General features: G+C 31.6%; 2 protein-coding genes across 6 annotated transcripts; both read left to right on the top strand.

The window, feature by feature from the left end:
* The first annotated feature begins 1153 nt into the window (after positions 1-1153).
* On the top strand, positions 1154-9925 carry LOC111995127 (uncharacterized). Of its 5 annotated transcripts, none has more exons than XM_065775031.1 (7): positions 1154-1757; positions 1868-2083; positions 4500-4877; positions 6058-6150; positions 6402-7596; positions 7704-7927; positions 9483-9925. In XM_065775031.1, the coding sequence occupies exons 1-3, from the start codon at positions 1248-1250 to the stop codon at positions 4719-4721; spliced, it is 948 nt and encodes a 315-aa protein (XP_065631103.1). In that variant the 5' UTR covers positions 1154-1247; the 3' UTR covers positions 4722-4877; positions 6058-6150; positions 6402-7596; positions 7704-7927; positions 9483-9925. The 5 variants fall into 5 exon arrangements, with proteins under 5 accessions (XP_065631103.1, XP_065631104.1, XP_065631101.1 ...); XM_065775032.1 differs by having other exon boundaries at positions 6092-6150; XM_065775029.1 differs by having other exon boundaries at positions 4500-6150.
* Positions 6419-7778, top strand: LOC136061251 (F-box/LRR-repeat protein 25-like). The gene is made up of 3 exons (XM_065775005.1): positions 6419-6671; positions 6776-7596; positions 7704-7778. Exons 1-3 carry the CDS (start codon positions 6419-6421, stop codon positions 7776-7778), a joined length of 1149 nt encoding a protein of 382 aa, XP_065631077.1.
* Positions 9926-18670: the final 8745 nt, after the last annotated feature.

The following is an 18670-nucleotide window of genomic DNA, read 5'->3' on the forward strand; positions in this document are numbered from 1 at the left end:
CGTGTGGATGTCTTTCCCAATCCATGTTGGAATAGAAAATAGCCTGAGTCCACATCTATAAATAAATAAAATAAATTCACGACAACATCGGAATTCATCGCCTCTACTTAACAGTGTTTGTTTGTACCAGACAAGAACACCAGAGTTCATCGCCTCTATTTCTAACTGCACCAATATCCCAACTCTTAAGGTATACTTTTTTCCTTCAATTCTACACTAATTACAACTTTTTTTTTAATCTTATTTAATATGTTTGAGTATTTTTTAATTCTGAAAAAAAAAAAAGATATTTCTGATCAAATTAGTAGTTAACAATATTTATGCATAATACATATTTAATTTAATTGGAATCTGTTTAGAGAAGATAAAATTTATTTTAATCGACATTCGTTGATGAGTTTTAATCTCCTATTTTCAATTGAGATTATATACAAACATGTTTATTAAATTCTTTCATTGGAAAAACTTGTAAGCATGTCTAGGGTCCTTTAATTGTGCAGGGAAGTTTGTATCACATTGTCGTAGCCACCAGTCTTGACAAGAAGGAAGCTTTGAACATTATAGTGCACAAGATGGAGGTGGTGGTGGTGGACAAAATATCTGAATTGCCAGAGCCTCTTCTACAATACATTTTGTCTTTCCTTCCCATTAAACAAGTTGTTCAATCCAGTACATTGTCCAAGAGATGGAATCATGTCTGTTCTACAATCCCAGTCCTAGAATTTGATAAATCCTTCTTCGAGTCAAAGTTGTGGTGCCAAGACACTAAGAAAACTTGCGAAATCCAGAGAAAGAGGGTGGAGTTATATCACTTTGTGGAGCAAAATTTACTAAGCCGCCGTAGGCAAGGGCTAAGTATAAAGAAGTTTACACTTGCAGTGTACTTGAGCACACCGAAATCAGTGTCTCGTGTGGACCGGTGGATTGAATATGTAGTCAATAGTGACTTTGAAGAGCTTAATCTTGACTTTCAAAGGTTTAAATGGAAGTGGAAGAGGTATTATCCCTTGCCTCAGAATATTCTACTTGCAAAATCAATAACTGTGTTGAGGTTAAAGGCATGTAGGTTGGATTCATACTTTGGTGATATAAACTTATCCTCTTTGAAAATTTTGTCTTTATATAAAGTGGGTACAAATGATCAAATTATCTAAAATCTAGTTGCCGGGTGTCCTGTGATAGAAGACATAGGAATTGAAGACTGTAGTGGGTTGAAATATATACAGTTCTCTGGTCTACCTAAAGTCATGGCAATTGAGTTGAAAAGCAATAAAGGTGTTGAGACAGTTGAATTAGAATCATCAAATATTTATCATGTACATATCCAACAGTTTGAAGCATCCAAGATCAACCTGGTGCCCTGTAAAAATCTGAAGTTATTAATGCTAGGAAAACTGCACATAACAGACAGCTGCTTCAATTACCATATTTCTCAACTTCCGCTCATTGAGTACTTGTCCGTATATTGGTGTGATAAGTTGGAAAGTATTAAGATTTCAAGTCATCGTCTTAAGACATTACACATATTGAAATGCGACAAGCTGGTTGAAGTCGAGATTAACACTCCTATGTTATGTAAACTTTCATATCTTGGTGGTAATACAATATCCTTTTCCGTGACTGCTTTGGCTTATTTGTCAAAAGCTACCTACCAGATGTTGCACTCCGATGCTCCTTGGAATGTTAAAAAGATTGAATTACTTGCCAATTTGAGCAATTCCAAATTATTGGAGTTGCTAAATATTAGCTCCATGAAGGTATTTTTTCTTTCTTTCTTTCAGTTGATTCTTTTTGTTTCCTTTTCATATCATTGTTCATAATTTATTCATGTGTTTTGAAGTTGTAATCAAAATTTTTCTTTGTATAGGATATGGTTATGCCAAAGGAACTGAGAGACACACTATCATCCCCATCATATAAAGTCAAGCAATTGATGGTACAGATATTGAAGTCATTTACTGCAGATGAATTCATTGAACATGTGGATAACTTGCTCTGGATTTCTCCTCGTCTAGAGCTTTTGTTAATAACACATGGGGAATGGATTGACAACAAATGGTATCGTGAGACCATATCCTTCAAGGTATTACGGATATTAATTTCCTTAGAATTTATAAATTTGTTTCATATATTCTCACTTCTAGGGATGGTAAATAAATTTTAACTCTTAAAAAAGCTATTAATGTAAAATCATTCATACTACTCATGCTAGGGGAGACTCCTTTTCTTGTAGTGGATCCTCTTGCTGTTATTAAGTTATTGGTAAAGATTTTATTTTATTTGTGTGTGTGTGTAATCAGCCATGATGTACATGTATTTTATATGAAATCTTATTAGAATCATTTGAACTTTTTTTGTATTGAATGCAAAAGACTAGGTTTAATGTCAACAGTATTTATAGAGGTTCATGATATATATGAAATTATGAAGAATAAAATGAAAAAGTTAACAGGCACAAAAAAATAGTATAAATGAAATTTATTAACAAACAAGAAGAAAACCACCATCATATTATAAATGTACTAAAACATATCAAAAACTTCTCAAGACTTCACAGGTTTTCTATAAAGTAACATGGTGTCCAGTTGCTCTTAAATCTTCAACTTTGAGTCGCACTTTAGTCACAACCATATATGATTTTCTCAATAGTTCAAGAGAGTATACAAACTCACAGTTCCTGCACAAAGGAATTTACTGTTAGTCCATGACCACATATATTCTGAAAGCTAATTTAACAAGACACAAGTGCAATCTGTGACAACAAATTGGTTCATCTTTGTGTATTGACTTAGGACAAAAACCATAATTTAGCACATTGTGATGAGACTAATTAGCTCTTTTTTTTCTTTTTTCTTTTTTCTTTTTTTTTTTTTAAATATCTTTTTGAAACGTAATAGGACTTATTTAAGTATGGAAAAAGGACATATAAAAGGTTGTCGTAGTTGGGACCTTTGGAATTTGTACAATTTATAATATAATCTGATAATCAGATACTGCTGCTAGTGTGTCCTAGATAATAACATCAACCAACCAATCACAACAGCAGTCAGCATTTGGCCCTCTATTTTTGTCATGACCTGTTTAACCTTTTTTTCCTCTTACGCTCTATTTGTTTCTACATTAATTATTTTTTTTAAATGACTCATTTTCCAAAAAGTATTTTTTGGAAAACTATTTCATTTTCCTATGTTTGGTAGTGACTTCAAAATGAGATAGAGTTTTTTTCATTAGTTTCCATATTGCTTCTTAACTTCCTCTATTTAGCATGGTGTGAGATAGAGTTGTTTTCTGGAAAATTTTAATAGAAAGCAGTCTCTAAAAAGTATTTTTTAATAGGGTTTTCATTTTTAATAGGGTTTTCCATTGACCAAAGGTAGTTTTCCTTTAAATTATTTTTTTCGGATGTTAACCAACACAGGAAAACACGGAAAACTATCTTCACATAAAATATTCCATCCAAACAAAGGAAGTCTGGAGTTCTTAAAATACCACAAATGCACACGCACACACGCACGCATAGATAGATATATATATATATATATATATCTCCCCTCATCTGTTGGTGAAGAGGAGGGAGCATTTAGAAGTAAACTCCTATTGTTCTTAGTGCTATGCTAGCTTCCTAACCAGCTAAATTAGGTCCCTGACTTGGTTTTTGCTAGCTAGATCCCGCATTAAAGGTTTGTACATATATAGAAGGGAAGATTAGCTTATTACTCTTTGGGTTTTTCCCTAGTTAGATCTGCTGCTGAATGTTTGTGCAGAGAGAAAGAAGGATAATCTCAAAGAGTAGAAATCTGCTCCATTCTAGTGAGGAAAGTAAAATCGACAACTTAAAGAGCTTAGAATGCATAGCTAGAGCAAATCATTTCTATAAATTAGGAAAAGGAAGTGCCTTTTTCTTTTGTCTAAAAATAATAATTATGGAGAAAATTCTTCTCTTGAATCAGGATTATAATTATATTTAGTTTCTTATTTCCTTTATTGTAATATATTTTGTGTGCGGTTTTTTAATTATTAGAGTATTGGTTATAATGACTAAGAGTTAATTGGCCATTAATTATCCAAAGAAAGAAAATTTAATTGGCCTAACAAAAGTTGTTCTAAGTTATATATTCATCAAAAGAAGATTTTGATGAATATACTTCTATTATTTTCTTTACTTTTTGTGTAAGTTATACATGTCGTATATATACATCTCCTAGTAGGGGAACTATTTCTATAATTCCAAGGAATAGATGCTTGAGTTACATTCATGCTATTTCAATACTAGTACATTTATGTAATATTCTTCTTATTAGAAGAATGGTTGTCACTACTGTCATAATTTCATTGCTAATGCATTTTTTTTTTTTAAATTTGCTCCTGAGAGTATTTTGTGTCAAATTTTGAGACCTTTTTTTTTTCTTGATTGGAAGAATGGAGATTGAGATGATGTCCAGTCTTCTTTTTCTTTTGCTTGGTTTTGACAGTCTTGCTAACTCTTTGCTTGATTTCAGTTCTCCTATGAAAAGCCCATTCTTAGAGGGGAGAGTTATAGTTGTTGCAAATTCCTTCCAGATCCATGTTGGAGGCATTGCTTAAAGAGTGTCACGATTGAGAATTGTAGAGCACCTGCAAATGTAGAGACTGTGAAGGCAGATAAAGAAATTCTAGAGAAGTACTTTTTTGAGAATGCAAAGATCCTGGAGAGCTTCCAATTCAATCCTAAAGTTGAATGACAAAAATTTTGAAGTATCGTTTAAGAGAATGTAGGTATTTTAAGTTGAATGACAGAGAGAATGGAGACTGAGATAATGTCCAGTTCCATCATCTGCAGACATCATCCCTGTCTATGCCTTGGGTGCCTGGCCTGACTTGAGGTTTTAAGTTGTGATGTAAGACAAAATATACGGTTTAATTTATTGTTTATTGATTTTGATATTTTCATGCAACTTTTGAAGTTTTAGATTATGGTTGATATTTTCTTAATTTTAGATGTTATTAATACTTTCTAGACAAATTAGAGTACTTTTCTACTATCTATCTACTAATCTATATATTAAAAGTGCGAATGTGCGGTAGTTGACATTGTAGCTACAGTAGCTATATATATATATATATATATATTTTTTTTTTTTCTTTTCAGTCATTGGTTTGTGCTTTTTTTTTTTTTTTTTTGTTTAATATTTATATGAGCTGGCATATATATTTTTATACTGACACAACAAATTTCACAATATTTTCACAATTATTGAGATGTCAATTTCTTATAAGTCGAAATAAAATAATAAAATATAAGACTGTGATCAAACTTTATGTATTTAGGTTTTTTCTTTTTGTTCATTTTTTTATGATGTCGAGATATTTAAGTTTTTTTTGGTTTTAAATTTTATATAATTTATGTTTCTTGATGACCCCCCTTAAAAAATAATCTTGGAGTCATGACTGCCTGATTAACCTACTTGGATAGTTGGACCATATTATATCTAAGACGCAACATGTAGCTTTATCCTTGCCTTGGCGTAGATTCACCCATTTACAAGGGTTAAGACCTTTTGTAGTTTTACTCTAGTTATGTAATGTATTATAAACCCGGTTTAAAACACTAGTACTATCATTTTCGTGTGTGTTGTAATAAGTATTACTGTTTACTACAAAAAAAAAAAAAAAAAAAAAATTGCTACCTTATGCCATAGTGGAGAGAGTTATTGATGCTTATAACTTGATTGTGTGGATGGAAGATCTTTGCTTACCATCACATTTATTTGGGTCCACCACAGATATAATTTTTTGTAATACACCAATCACAATATATTATATCAGTGGTTATAAAAAAAATAAAATAAATAAATAAAGAAGAGGAAGAAGAAGAAGAAGAAGGAGGTTGTGTCCTTAATGGAGGCAAAGAGGCTATCTTGTAATATTAATCCTTTATATTGTATATTGAAGGGGTTTGGAAGTTTTTGATGGTTTACTCGGTTGGAGGGGTTTGTTTTTTATTTTACTCGTGAATTTATTTATTTATAAATAAATAAATTCATGACAACGTTGATATCTATTCTTTCTATTTAACAGTGTTCGTATTTGAAGTTTCTTTTTGATGTCCCAGACAAGCCCCCAGAGTTCATCGCCTCGATTTCTAACTGCACCAATATCCCAACTCTTAAGGTATACTCTTTTCCTTCATTTCTACACTAATTACAGCTTTCTTTAATTTTGTTTTTTTAAATATGTTTGAGTATAGTTTAATTATGAAAAAAAGGGATATTTCTGATCAAACCAGTTAAAAATATTTATGCATGATACATATTTAATTTAATCGGAATCTGTTGATAAGTTTTAATCTCAAATTTTCAATTGAGTTTGTTAAATTCTTTCATTGGAAAAATTTGTAAGCAAGTCAAGGGTCCTTTGTGTAGGGAAATTGTAACACATTATGGACAAAATATCTGAATTGCCTGAGTCTCTTCTACACCACATTCTGTCTTTCCTTCCCATTAAACAAGTTGTTCAATCTAGTACGGTGTCCAAGAGATGGAATTATGTCTGGTCTACAATCCCAGTTCTAGAATTTGATAAATCCTTCTTTGAGTCAAAGTTGTGGTGTCAAGACACTAAGAAAACTTGCGAAATCCAGAGAAAGAGGGTGGAGTTATATCACTTTGTGGAGCAAAATTTACTAAGCCGCTGTAGGCAAGGGCTAAGTATAAAGAACTAAAGAAGTTTACACTTTCAGTGTACTTGAGTACACCGAAATCAGTGTCTCGTGTGGACCATTGGATTGAATATGTAGTCAAGAGTGATGTTGAAGAGCTTAATCTTGACTTTCAAAAATTTGAAAGGAAGTGGAAGAGGTATTATCCCTTGCCTCAGAATATTCTACTTGCAAAATCAATAACTGTGTTGAGGTTAAAGGCATGTAGGTTGGAGTCATATTTTGGTGATATGAACTTGTCTGCTTTGAAAATTTTGTCTTTATATAAAGTGGGCACAAATGATCAAATTATCCAAAATCTAGTTGCCGGGTGTCCCGTGATAGAAGACATAGGAATTGAGGACTGTCGTGGGTTGAAAAGTGTACAGTTCTCTGGTCTTCCTAAAGACAAGGCAATTGAGTTGAAAAACAATAAAGGTGTTGAGACAGTTGAATTAGAAGCATCAAATATTTATCATGTACATATCCAACAGTTTGAAGCATCCAAGATCAACCTGGTGCCCTGTAAAAATCTGAAGTTATTAAAGCTAGGAAAACTGCACATAACAGACAGTTGCTTCAATTACCATACTTCTCAACTTCCGCTCATTGAGTACTTGTCCGTATATTGGTGTGATAAGTTGGAAAGTATTAAGATTTCAAGTCATCGTCTTAAGACATTACACATATTGAAATGCAACAAGCTGGTTGAAGTTGAGATTAACACTCCTAAGTTATGTAAACTTACATATCTTGGTGGTAATACAATATCCTTTTCAGTGACTGCTTTGGCTTATTTGTCAAAAGCTACCTACCAGATGTTGCACTCCAATGTTCCTTGGAATGTTAAAAAGATTGAATTGCTTGCAAATTTGAGTAATTCCAAATTATTGAAGTTGCTAAATATTAAATCCGCCAAGGTATTTTTTTCTTTGCTTTTGTTGATTCTTTTTGTTTCCTTTTCATATCATTGTTCATAATTTATTCATGTGTTTTAAAGTTGTAATCAGAATTTTTCTTTGTGAAGGATATGGCTATACCAAAGGAATTGAGAGCCATAGTATCAATGTATCATCCCCATCATATAAAGTCAAGCAGTTGAAGGTAGAGATATCGAAGTCATTTACTACACATGAATTCATTGAACTTGTGGATAGCTTGCTCTGGATTTCTCCTCTTCTAGAGCTTTTGTTAATAAAATATGGGAAATGGATAGACGAAGATAAGTGTTACGAGACCATATCTTTCAAGGTACTACGGATATTAATTTCCTCAGAAATTATAAATTTGCTTCATATATTCCCACTTCTAGGGATGGTAAATAAATTTGAACTCTTAAAAAAGTTAGTAATGTAAAATCATTCATGTACTCATGCCAGAGACTCCTTTTCTTGTAGTGGCTCTTGCTGTTACTAAGCTATTGGTAAAGATTAGACTTTATTTTATTTTATTTGTGCATGCGCGCGCGTGTGTGTGTGTGTAATCAGCCATGATTTACATGTATTGCTTATGAGATTTTGTTAGAATCATTTAAACTTTTTTTTGTATTGAATGCAAAAGACTAGGTTTAATGTTAGCAGTAGATACAGAGGTTCGTGTACCAGCATATATATGAAGAATAAAATAAAAAAGTGAAAAGGCACAAAAAAATAGTATTAATGAAATTTTTTAGCAAAAAAAAAGAAAAGAAAAAAGGACAACATCAAAATATAAATGCACTAGAACATATGAAAAAATTCTCAAGACTTTACTGGTTTTCTATCAAGTAACATGGTATAGAATTGCTCTTAAATCTTCAACTTTGAGTCACTCTTTAGTCACAGCCATATATGATTTTCTCAATAGTTCAAGAAAGAATATGAACTCACAGTTCCTGCACAAAGGATTTCACCGCTAGTCCATGACCATATATATTCTGAAAGCTAATTTAACAAGCCACAAGTGCAATCTGTAACAACAAATTGGTTCATCTTTGTGTATTGATTCAGGACAAAAACCATAATTAAGCACACTTTGATGAGATTAATTAGCTCTATTTCATATCTTTTTTAAGGGTGCTAGGATTCATTTAAGTATGGATAAAAGACATATAGAAGGTGGTCTTAGTTGGGACCTTTGGAATTTGGACAATTTAATATAATCTGATATGCTGTGTCCAACTTTTACTATTGCTCTTGGTAATTTAGAATCAGATACTACTACTGTTAGTTTGGCCTAGAAAACAGCATCAACCAGCCAATCACAACAGCAATCAGCATATGGCTTCTATTGCCATGGCCTGTTCAACCTTTTTCCTTATTTCCTTTTTTGTTATAAATTTTTTGTGCAGTTCTTTAATAATCAGAGCATTGGTTATATCATCAAGTAAGAATTCATTGGCCTCTAATTATCTAAAGAAAGAAAATTTAGTTGGCCTATTAAAAGGTTTACCAAGTTATATTGAATCAAAAGAAGATCGTGATAATTATACTTCTATAAACTCTTTACTTTTCTTGTAAGGTTGTACATGTCGTATACATATCCTAGTGGGGGTATTTCTATAGTTCTGAGGAATTGATGGTTATAGTTACATTCTTGGTAGTTCAATACTAGAGCATATATGAAATATTCTTCTTAAATTCTTAATAGAAGAATGGCACTTCTATCATAATTTTTTTTTTCAGTTTTGTGCCTTAGAGTATTGAATCAACTTTGTGTGATTTCTTTTAATTTTCTTGATTGGACAAATGGAGATTGAGATGATGTCCATGTCTTCTTTTTCTTTTGCTTGGTTTAACAGTGTTGCTAATTCTTTGCTTGATTTCAGTTCTCCTAAAAAAGCCCATTCTTGGAGGGGAGAATTCTAGTTGATGCAAATTCCTGCCAGTTCCTAGTTGGAGGCATTGCTTTAAGAGCATCACGATAGAGAACTTTAGAGCATTCACAAATGTAGAGACTCTAAAGGCAGATGAAGAATTTCTAGAGAAGTACTTATATGAGAATGCAAAGTTCTTGGAGAGCTTCCAATTCATTCCTAGAGCTGTTGCTTAAACAAAAATTTGAAAGTATCTTTTTAGAGAATGTAGGAATTTTAAGTTGAATGATTGAGAGAATGGAGACTGATATGATGTCCACTTCTATCATCTGTAAACATCATCTTTGTCTATGCCTAGAGTGCCTGGCCTGATCACTTGAGGATTACTTTTAAGTTGTGATGTAAGACAAACTATACAGTTTAATTTATTGTTTGATTTTGATATTGCCCTGCAATTTTTTAACTTTTAGATTATGATTGATATTTCCTTAATTTTAGTTGTTTTTAATATTTTCTAGTCAAATTAGAGTCTTTTCTACTAACTTTATATAAAAAAGCGTGAAGAGCTTTATCTACAGTAGTTTGGTGTGGTCAAATTTTATCATGTGTTTGGATGAGAAAGGCAAAACTTTAAATGGTGTCTACTTATATATGAAATACATCGTTTGACAATTTATAAAGGAATAACATATTCTGTGTTTTTTTTTTTTTTTTTGGTTGAATTTTGTTAAGTGGTGTCTAAAAGTTGGAAAGTTAATGTTTAATGTTTTACTATTATTTATTTTTTTTTTTTAAAGTTAAAATGACTAGTTATAAGATTATTTATTTATTTTTATTATTTTATATTTATTTATTATTTATTTATGACATCATCGGTTCAACCATCTGTCCGACCATAAAACCGAGAACCACTCCTTATTCCAATTCTTTGACCGTACTGGTTTTTAAAATTATTTAGCTTATGACATAAAAATTCATATGTTAAATTTGGACCAAAATATTGGTATACATGAACATGATGGTAAAGTTTCAAGAACATGTTTAGTAAAATGGTAATTTTAAATACCAAAGCCGACTTGGTAGAGCCATTAATTTGAGATCTTTTTTTTTTTTTTTTTTTGAGTAATTTGAGATCTTAATCACACTAGACAAAGAAATATCCAAAATTTATTTATTGCATTGCATTATCAAGGAGAAAGCATCTTCTATGCCTGGCTTGGGTCTCAGTTCGGTGCATTAAAGATTTTTCCATTAGATTGATTGCCAAAAAGAAAAATAACATGTTTTATATTTTGTATCAAGTAGTATTTTATTTTAAAACTTGCCTTCTCATGTTGCTTGTGCTAAAGCAGTCTTCTATATATATATATATATATATATTTATATATATATTTTAAAGGGCAAAAATTATATATATATATATATATATATATTTTAAAGGGCAAAAATTCATCATAATTTGAGGTTGATGTATTTTTTAATCATAAAAATAACTAAGGGTGTGAGGCGATTTATACATTTTCGAATGTGTTTGTAATTTGAGCTGCACCTCATCACACTTCTAGATATTTTTGTAATTAAAAAATACATCAACCTCGAACTATGATAAATAAAAATTTGTGTTTTTTAGAAAAAAAAAAATAGAAAAGCATTTGAGCATGTGTAACATGTGTGCGGAGAGGCTAATTGTATTTACGTACTTGTATCAAATTATTTTGTGCATCCCAAAGGTTAACAACTAGTAAATATTATATTTATATATCAATTTCTTTTCCAAGTTTGAGCCAACAGGTACTGTTCTCCTACAACAACAACAACAATTCTTAGTCCCAAAATTTAGGGTCAGTAAACATGCTTGATTTTGGTTATATATGTTTTTTTTTTTTTGGAAAGAATTAAGATCATTTATTAAATATATTTATTAAAAAAAATTGCAATCCCATCATTGCTAAGACAGGCTGCAAGTATCCATAACGATATTATTCATAAAAATTGAGCTTGCTGGACCCAATTTTGTTTAGAAGCTCTCCTAGACTATTATTAAATGTAGATATGAAATTATAAAATACTATATAAACTGGACCAATGAGATATTAGTGGATGGAAGCAAACCAATGCTCAATTAGTCAAATGAAATTGTGTCAGGATACTGGAAGCCTCAAAAGACATTCCATGTTTAAGTTTAAAAGACATCAAACTAATAAACAGGAAAAAGACATCACATCACAAACTATAATAAAGCCTCTAAAGACATTATAATTTAAGTTTAAAAAACATTAAGCTAAAGATCCAAGTTAAAAAATAACAAAATAAAAAGACATCACATCCTGACATTCTAGCTGCAAACCAATCATGGCATGCATAACTTAAACTATGCTCTCTAGATCATACTAATTATCTACTCAATGCACTCAAAGACACTGTCCAAATTATACACGGATGCTGCATCTCCATTGTGCCTCAATGGAACTAACCCATTCTCAAAGTGCCAGAGATTCTCTTGGAAGTTCAATTCATCTTCATGATTTTTCTGCATAAAATATATATATATATATATATGTATAAATGGTTAAAACAGTTGTACTATGAAACTAAGAAAATAGAAGAATTTCAATTTGACCACTACCAATGTTGTGGCCCAATCATCCCCAAACTCAAATTCCTGGGGATCAAAACCCATACAACGAAAGCGCGTCAACGGCACAAACTTCATATTATCATTTTTGGAAACTTCCCTTCCATGTCCAGGTTTCAGTGTAATATTACCTTGAGCACGACAAGCCCAATTTTTGCACTACATATGAATGTTCACTTGGTGTGTAAAACACTACTGAATGTTTAGAACATCAATTTCAAAATTACCAACACAAGCTTATACTCAAACAATATATGTGTGGAATGATAAATATAAGCTATACCTAAATTGGCAAAACACTCTAAATCATAATTAATCACAAACATAACAGCAATTAAAAGGAAAAAAATAGAGAAGAGAGAAGCAAACACAAAGATAACACCAAAACGTGTTATCGAAGAGGAAACCGAAGAACTCGGCGAAAAACCACTTCATTGCCCTCCAAGCGGTAAAATGATCCACTAGAAAATTAGTTATGATACATGAATAGCAATAAACCCTCCAAGCCTAATCTACCCAATGCACCTAAGCCCTCCAAGTTTTTTGCTCCAACAAGGTTAAGTCTAACAATGTCTTCTCTAGTTTTCCGGATCCTGCAATAAGCCCATTGCATCCGCCATCCTTGGCATCTTCCAATGCTTCCCAAGCTCCAAGAACACTTTCAACACTTTGAATGGGTGTGGGTAGTGTTTGGGTACAAATCTCTTCTCAATGGATATAACAATGGAAGAGGGAAGGAGAAGAGACTACAAATATTTTTCTCTTAGAATGAGTAGCTTTCTCTCTAATAAAGTGGGTGTGTTGTAGAAACTTTTCTTAGGGTTTTTCTCTCAATAGGCTCCTTACTATATCTGTGGGCAATAAGGGTATATATAGTATAAGTGATGGAAATACGAAAAGTCACAATTTTCAGTAAAACATGAGAACTTCGCGGGTCACTCGTGACTGGTGCCAGTCGCAAATCCAAGTCACACGTTAACCTCCTGGATAGGCTATACTGAGCTAGACACTTGGCCCGACTACTCACCTTCCTGCATGTGCTTCTCATGTGACCTTCAGCTGTCTTGATCAAATCTTCATCACTTAATACTAAACCCATTACAAATAAATCCCACCAAAATACAAGGAAATAAATAAATCTAATTACAACACTTTTTATCATGGAATAAGTCAACACTAATGTTATGAGAAAAATCATAACTTAACAATCTCCCCCTTTGGCTATTCCATGACAAAACACCCTAAAACAGACTCTAGACTTAAACGTGAGTTTGAGAACAATTGCAAAACTCATTTACACTTAAATCTAGAAGCTGTGATGAACTTGAAACAAAATATTTATGACCTGAAACACTTGCACAAAACACATTAGATCCTCAAGGTATAGCAAGTAACAAAAGGATAAGTATAATGTAACAAGTAAATAGCGATCAAGTAAACATGATGTGAAACATATGAACAACTTGATCATACACCAAAACATTCATAAAGAAATGGCTACAGTGATCACATAGCAAAGGAAATGATCATCTGAAGATGCATTCAATGAAGCATAATAGCATAAGGATGTATGAATGTCCAACACACAAACACGATGCAATGAGAACAATAAAGCATAGATACTAAACATAACTCAAGGCACCATAAAGCAAACAAGAAAACAAACATAACAAAGTTTTTTTTATTAACACGATGTCTTCTCCCCCTTGGTATATGCATCTCTCCTATGGAATATCTCTCCCCCTACAAATTTGCACGATAAATAGAATTTCTCCCCCTAAGAATGTGCACAAGAGTCATATAGAAATGACAAAACTCTCCGGTATACTACTCTAGAGTATACTCTCCTCCTTTTTTACAAGAATAGACAAAGGGTCAAGAAGAAATGAGGGTAAGAGATGAAGGTATGAACAAAGATAATGATGCATGAGGGGTGCGAGATAAATGAGAAATGAAGCTCAAACAAAAGACAAAACAAAATACTACAAAGTATAAGGTAAACATGACATGCCAGGATGAAGAAATACAATATAGACCAATGCATGACAAGAGTATCAAAAGTGTGTGTAAGAAGTAGCTATGTGTAATGCATGACCAAAGCATGGAAAATGCACATGTGGGGCAAGGTGTGCTAAATACACAACCAATGAACCAAATATGTTCCTAATGAGGAAACATGAGAAACCCCAAAATTTGGTACTCATTGAAGTCCAAACAAAGGAGAAAATGCCTAAGAGGCATTTTATCAAACGCCTAGTGTGCACACTATAAACAACAATGTAAAACAATGCATAAACATCATGAAATCCACCCTTAATACATGTTCTTTTTGCTACAAGGGGCCAATATTCAAAGCAAATCATCAAAAGAAACAAATCCCATACAAAAAATTTGACAAAAATTAAGTTTTTCCAACCCTTATGATGAAAATCTCAACCAAGAGCACAAAAACTCTTCAAAACATAATCTAAGGATCAAAATCAATGAAAAGAGTTTAGAATTACCTTAGAGATGTTAATGGAATGAAAAACCATTCAAATTGATTGTGTTTTGATGTAAAAATATTGAAAGAGGGGTTATAGAAAGGATTGAAGAGATATAAAACAGGTTTCCCATGAAAAACCCTTTAAAGAGCTATTTCTGGGCGTTTTACGATTGGGCGAGTCGCGAGTGAGTCGCGAACGCCTCTAGATGAACTCGCGACTCGCGAGTGAGTTGCCAAAACGAGAAGCCAAAAATTCTAACACCTGTTTTTCAACACAAAACATGCTCAAAACAATGAAAAACAAAGTAAGAACTAAACAAGAACACAAAAAGTGAAAAAAAAAAAAAAAATTAAATTCACAAAAGAGACTCACCTTGCAAACTCCACCCCCCCCCCCCAAAGACACAGCAATGGTATCCTCACTGATAGCGTTGCATGAGTTGCATCTTATCTAGATGGGAAACAAAAAATAAAATAACAAAAACTAAGTTAGACAAAATCTCACCCACCATACATATATATGATAATTTGTCCTCCACCTACGCACAGAAAAGAATATATATATTTATATATACCTTAAACTTGTACTCAAAGGTTCGACTATCTGCACCACCTCGAGGCTAGAACTTACTCACTCCAAACATAGCAACCCGAATTTTCAAGGAAAAAAGCTTGGAGGTGGGATGTTCCATTGCTTTAGGAAGTGGAAAGCTCTGTTTTGTTGTGTTTTTGGTTAAGAAGAAACGAGTAGCTGATGAATTGGTTAACACTCTCTACTACATATATATATAAAGATTGGGTTGTCTATGACCATAAATTAATTCACAACTTTTGTTACAGTTTTACATGGCAATCATAATTGACCATAATTTATGGTCATAGAACTAATTTTGGGGGTAGAAATGAGTAGTTCTATGACAATAAATTAATTCACAACTTTTGTTACAATTTTACATGGCAATCATAATTGATTGTCTGTCACTTTTATATAGACCCATAAATTTTTTTTTCTACTATTCATAATCAAACATGTGGATAATTGTGACAAAAATTATGGACCTAGAATTTTTTTTAGTAGAAATTAATTCTTATTCCTTTTCCAGTTTTAGTATCTACTAATAATTTATATTTTAAAGCAACCTTATTATAAAATATGGTATAGTAGTCTACTTCTACCAAGTTAATATACTAGAGTGGATGAGTGACTTTCTACTAATTACTAAGGCAATACCATGTGCAAGTGGTTAGAAGTGTACAGGACTATGACAGGTGGAAATCAAATCAGCAACAGAAAAATTTGAACAATAATATTAGTATCATACATAAATACACACAATTTGCAACAATTGTCTTACGTGGCAAATTTTGAGCGGTAGAAAAAGTATAATGGGTCAATGTAATAGTAATAGACAACCAATTATAATATGTCATGTAAAACAATTGTGGTAAAGTGTGTATGTTTGTGTATTACTAGCATTTTTTTAATTTGAATTCACATATATTTAATCAAACTCCGAAAACTGATATATATATATATATATATAAGAAACAGAATAAACATGTTCCAACTTGCAATAGAACATGCGATATTTATTTAGTACATCTACAATGCCCCAATATCGTTTTATTATTGATTATTTTACAACTACTACCATACCTATGTACAAGGACATGGATATCTCATGTCTAAATCAACAAGGCATGTATGTAGTAAATCTGACTAACTGAACAAAGAATTTATGTTTTATCCCTTTCATAATAATTAAAATACTAAGTTCTTTTCAGTTTTTTAATTAAACTTGATCAGTAATAATATACTTAAAGAATTAGTCAGATCATTTGAAATTTACAATATTAACTTATTAAGGCATGTAAATTATTTTTAAGAAAAATTACAATTTATTCTTTGTGGTTTGATATGAGAAGCTAGCTATGACATTTATGATTGTCTTTGATATCCTTTTCTTGTTCTTCATTTGGTCATGGAAAATAACCTTTTATTGAGATCTATGTCTTACTACGTCAACAAAAGTGTCCAGTCCGGATTGAGAATTATGAGGAGATAGCTATGACATTTATGATGATCTTTGATATCAATAGCTACTACAACAAAAATGGTTTATTACAATGAAAAAAATCTTTGCAATAATATCAAAATTGTTGCAATAGTTTATGTGAAGTACTACAATAAAATTTGAGATAATAGGTTTGTACTACAAAAAATTTCGTTGCAATAAACTTTAAATATTTTAATAACAATTTTGGATGTAATAATATATTTGCTGTTACACTAAACAATTTACTACTTCGAATATCTTGTAGCAATAGGCTATTATTCAAGAATTTTATTATAACAGATTGCAAATAATTGAAAAAAATAATTTAGGTTAAGTTATTGCAACGATATCTTCATTGTAATAGATAATTTTTTTCATATTTTTCATTAAAAATATATTGTAAAATAATTGATATTAGATTATTGTAATAATATATTCGTTGTAGCTTCATGTTTATCATTACAATAGATTATAAAATAATTGATATTTAGTTATATCATTCCAATAAGCTGTCACTTTAAAATTTTATTGTAATAAATTACAAAATATTTGGTATCAAGTTATTACAACAATTTCTTCAATTAAAGTTATTGCAAAAAAATTTTTAATGCAATTTAGTATTAAAGCCTCTATTGCAACCGAAAATTATAAATTATTGCAGCTAATAATAATAATAATAATAATATTTGTGGGGCCCATGGGCCTGATAGCCTCGACCCATCATATAGCAGGCCCAAGGCCCAGGCCGAGGAGCACAGGCTATTCAGGGCCAAGGTGAGGGAAAGTCTTTCCTTCCCAATCCACACCGAGGACCACCTAATCCTCGGCCTGACGAAGGTAATTTTGAGGAGAGACTAACCCCAAAATAAGCTGTCACTCTCACATTTAATGCATTCAACTAACCCCCTGGCCGCATTAATGGGGAGGTAACCCTTGGCAGGATAACGTTGATCAGAGTGAACCACTTGAGTACCGATAAGGCCTCTGATGGGACGGACGGCCAGAAAAAAAGGCAAATAGATGATCAACAGATGGAAGGAGGGGATAGGAAGATAAAAACTATAAAAGAAAAGCTAGTAAAGTAAAAGAGGGGAGAAAAAAAAAGGAGAACAATAAGGCTTCCTTGGCCACAGGCCGAGGAGCATCCCCCATTTGTAAAGAAACTCTTAGCACTTTTTATAAGAAAAGTTTATGCATGGTGACCGACGGCCAGCGCCTAAACCTTTCAACCCACTCTCTATAAATTTATTGTTTGGGCTGGTTGGGCTGAAAACCCATCACTCAGGGTCAATCCAAATTGAGTCCTTACAATATTATTATTATTATTATTATTATTATTATTGCAATGATTTTTTTTTTTTTTGAAAATGTGATATTATGTTTAATACCACTATGCTAATTATTATTATTATCATTATTATTATTGCAATGATTTTTTTTTTTGAAAATGTGATATTATGTTTAATACCACTATGCTAATTATTATTATTATTATTATTATTATTGCAATGACTTTTTTTTTATTGAAAATGTGATATTATGTTTAATACCACTATGCTAATTTGGTTGTATTAACACTTGATGTAAGAGATTTATTTTGATGTTATGAGCTGATAATATTTATTGAGCACTAATGCTTTATACCTTAAGGGGGAGCTCCTAGGGGCCTAGGATTTCCTTTTCTTGTGCTTCATTTGGTTATGAAAAATGACCTTTTTATTGAGCACTATTGCTGGTGGTTGGAACTGGTTCTTAGTTGGCTTGGGGTGTCTCATATAATTTGGCTATTATTTCATGAATTTTATTATAATAGATTGCAAATAATTAAAAAAATAATTTAGGTCAAGTTATTACAACGATATCTTCATTGTAATAGATAATTTTTTTTTCATATTTTTCATTCAAAATATATTGTAAAATAATTGGTATTAGATTATTGTAATAATATATTCATTGTAATTTCATGTTTATCATTACAATAGATTAATTGATATTTAGTTATTGTAATGATATATTTGTTGTA

The sequence above is a fragment of the Quercus suber genome, unplaced genomic scaffold (genome assembly GCF_002906115.3).
Source record: "Quercus suber isolate HL8 unplaced genomic scaffold, Cork oak 2.0 scaffold_103, whole genome shotgun sequence".
In the NCBI taxonomy this organism is placed as follows: Eukaryota; Viridiplantae; Streptophyta; class Magnoliopsida; order Fagales; family Fagaceae; genus Quercus; species Quercus suber.

What these genes read in the sequence shown, in the direction of transcription:
- LOC136061251 (XM_065775005.1), top strand. Translation starts at nt 6,419, where the DNA reads ATGGACAAAATATCTGAATTGCCTGAGTCTCTTCTACACCACATTCTG. An exon ending in GCAAAATTTACTAAGCCGCT is followed by an intron (nt 6,672 to 6,775) that starts GTAGGCAAGGGC and finishes TTGAATATGTAG; the next exon opens with TCAAGAGTGATGTTGAAGAG. An exon ending in TAAATATTAAATCCGCCAAG is followed by an intron (nt 7,597 to 7,703) that starts GTATTTTTTTCT and finishes TTCTTTGTGAAG; the next exon opens with GATATGGCTATACCAAAGGA.
- LOC111995127 (XM_065775029.1), top strand. Translation starts at nt 1,248, where the DNA reads ATGGCAATTGAGTTGAAAAGCAATAAAGGTGTTGAGACAGTTGAATTA. An exon ending in TAAATATTAGCTCCATGAAG is followed by an intron (nt 1,758 to 1,867) that starts GTATTTTTTCTT and finishes TTCTTTGTATAG; the next exon opens with GATATGGTTATGCCAAAGGA. An exon ending in GTGAGACCATATCCTTCAAG is followed by an intron (nt 2,084 to 4,499) that starts GTATTACGGATA and finishes GCTTGATTTCAG; the next exon opens with TTCTCCTATGAAAAGCCCAT.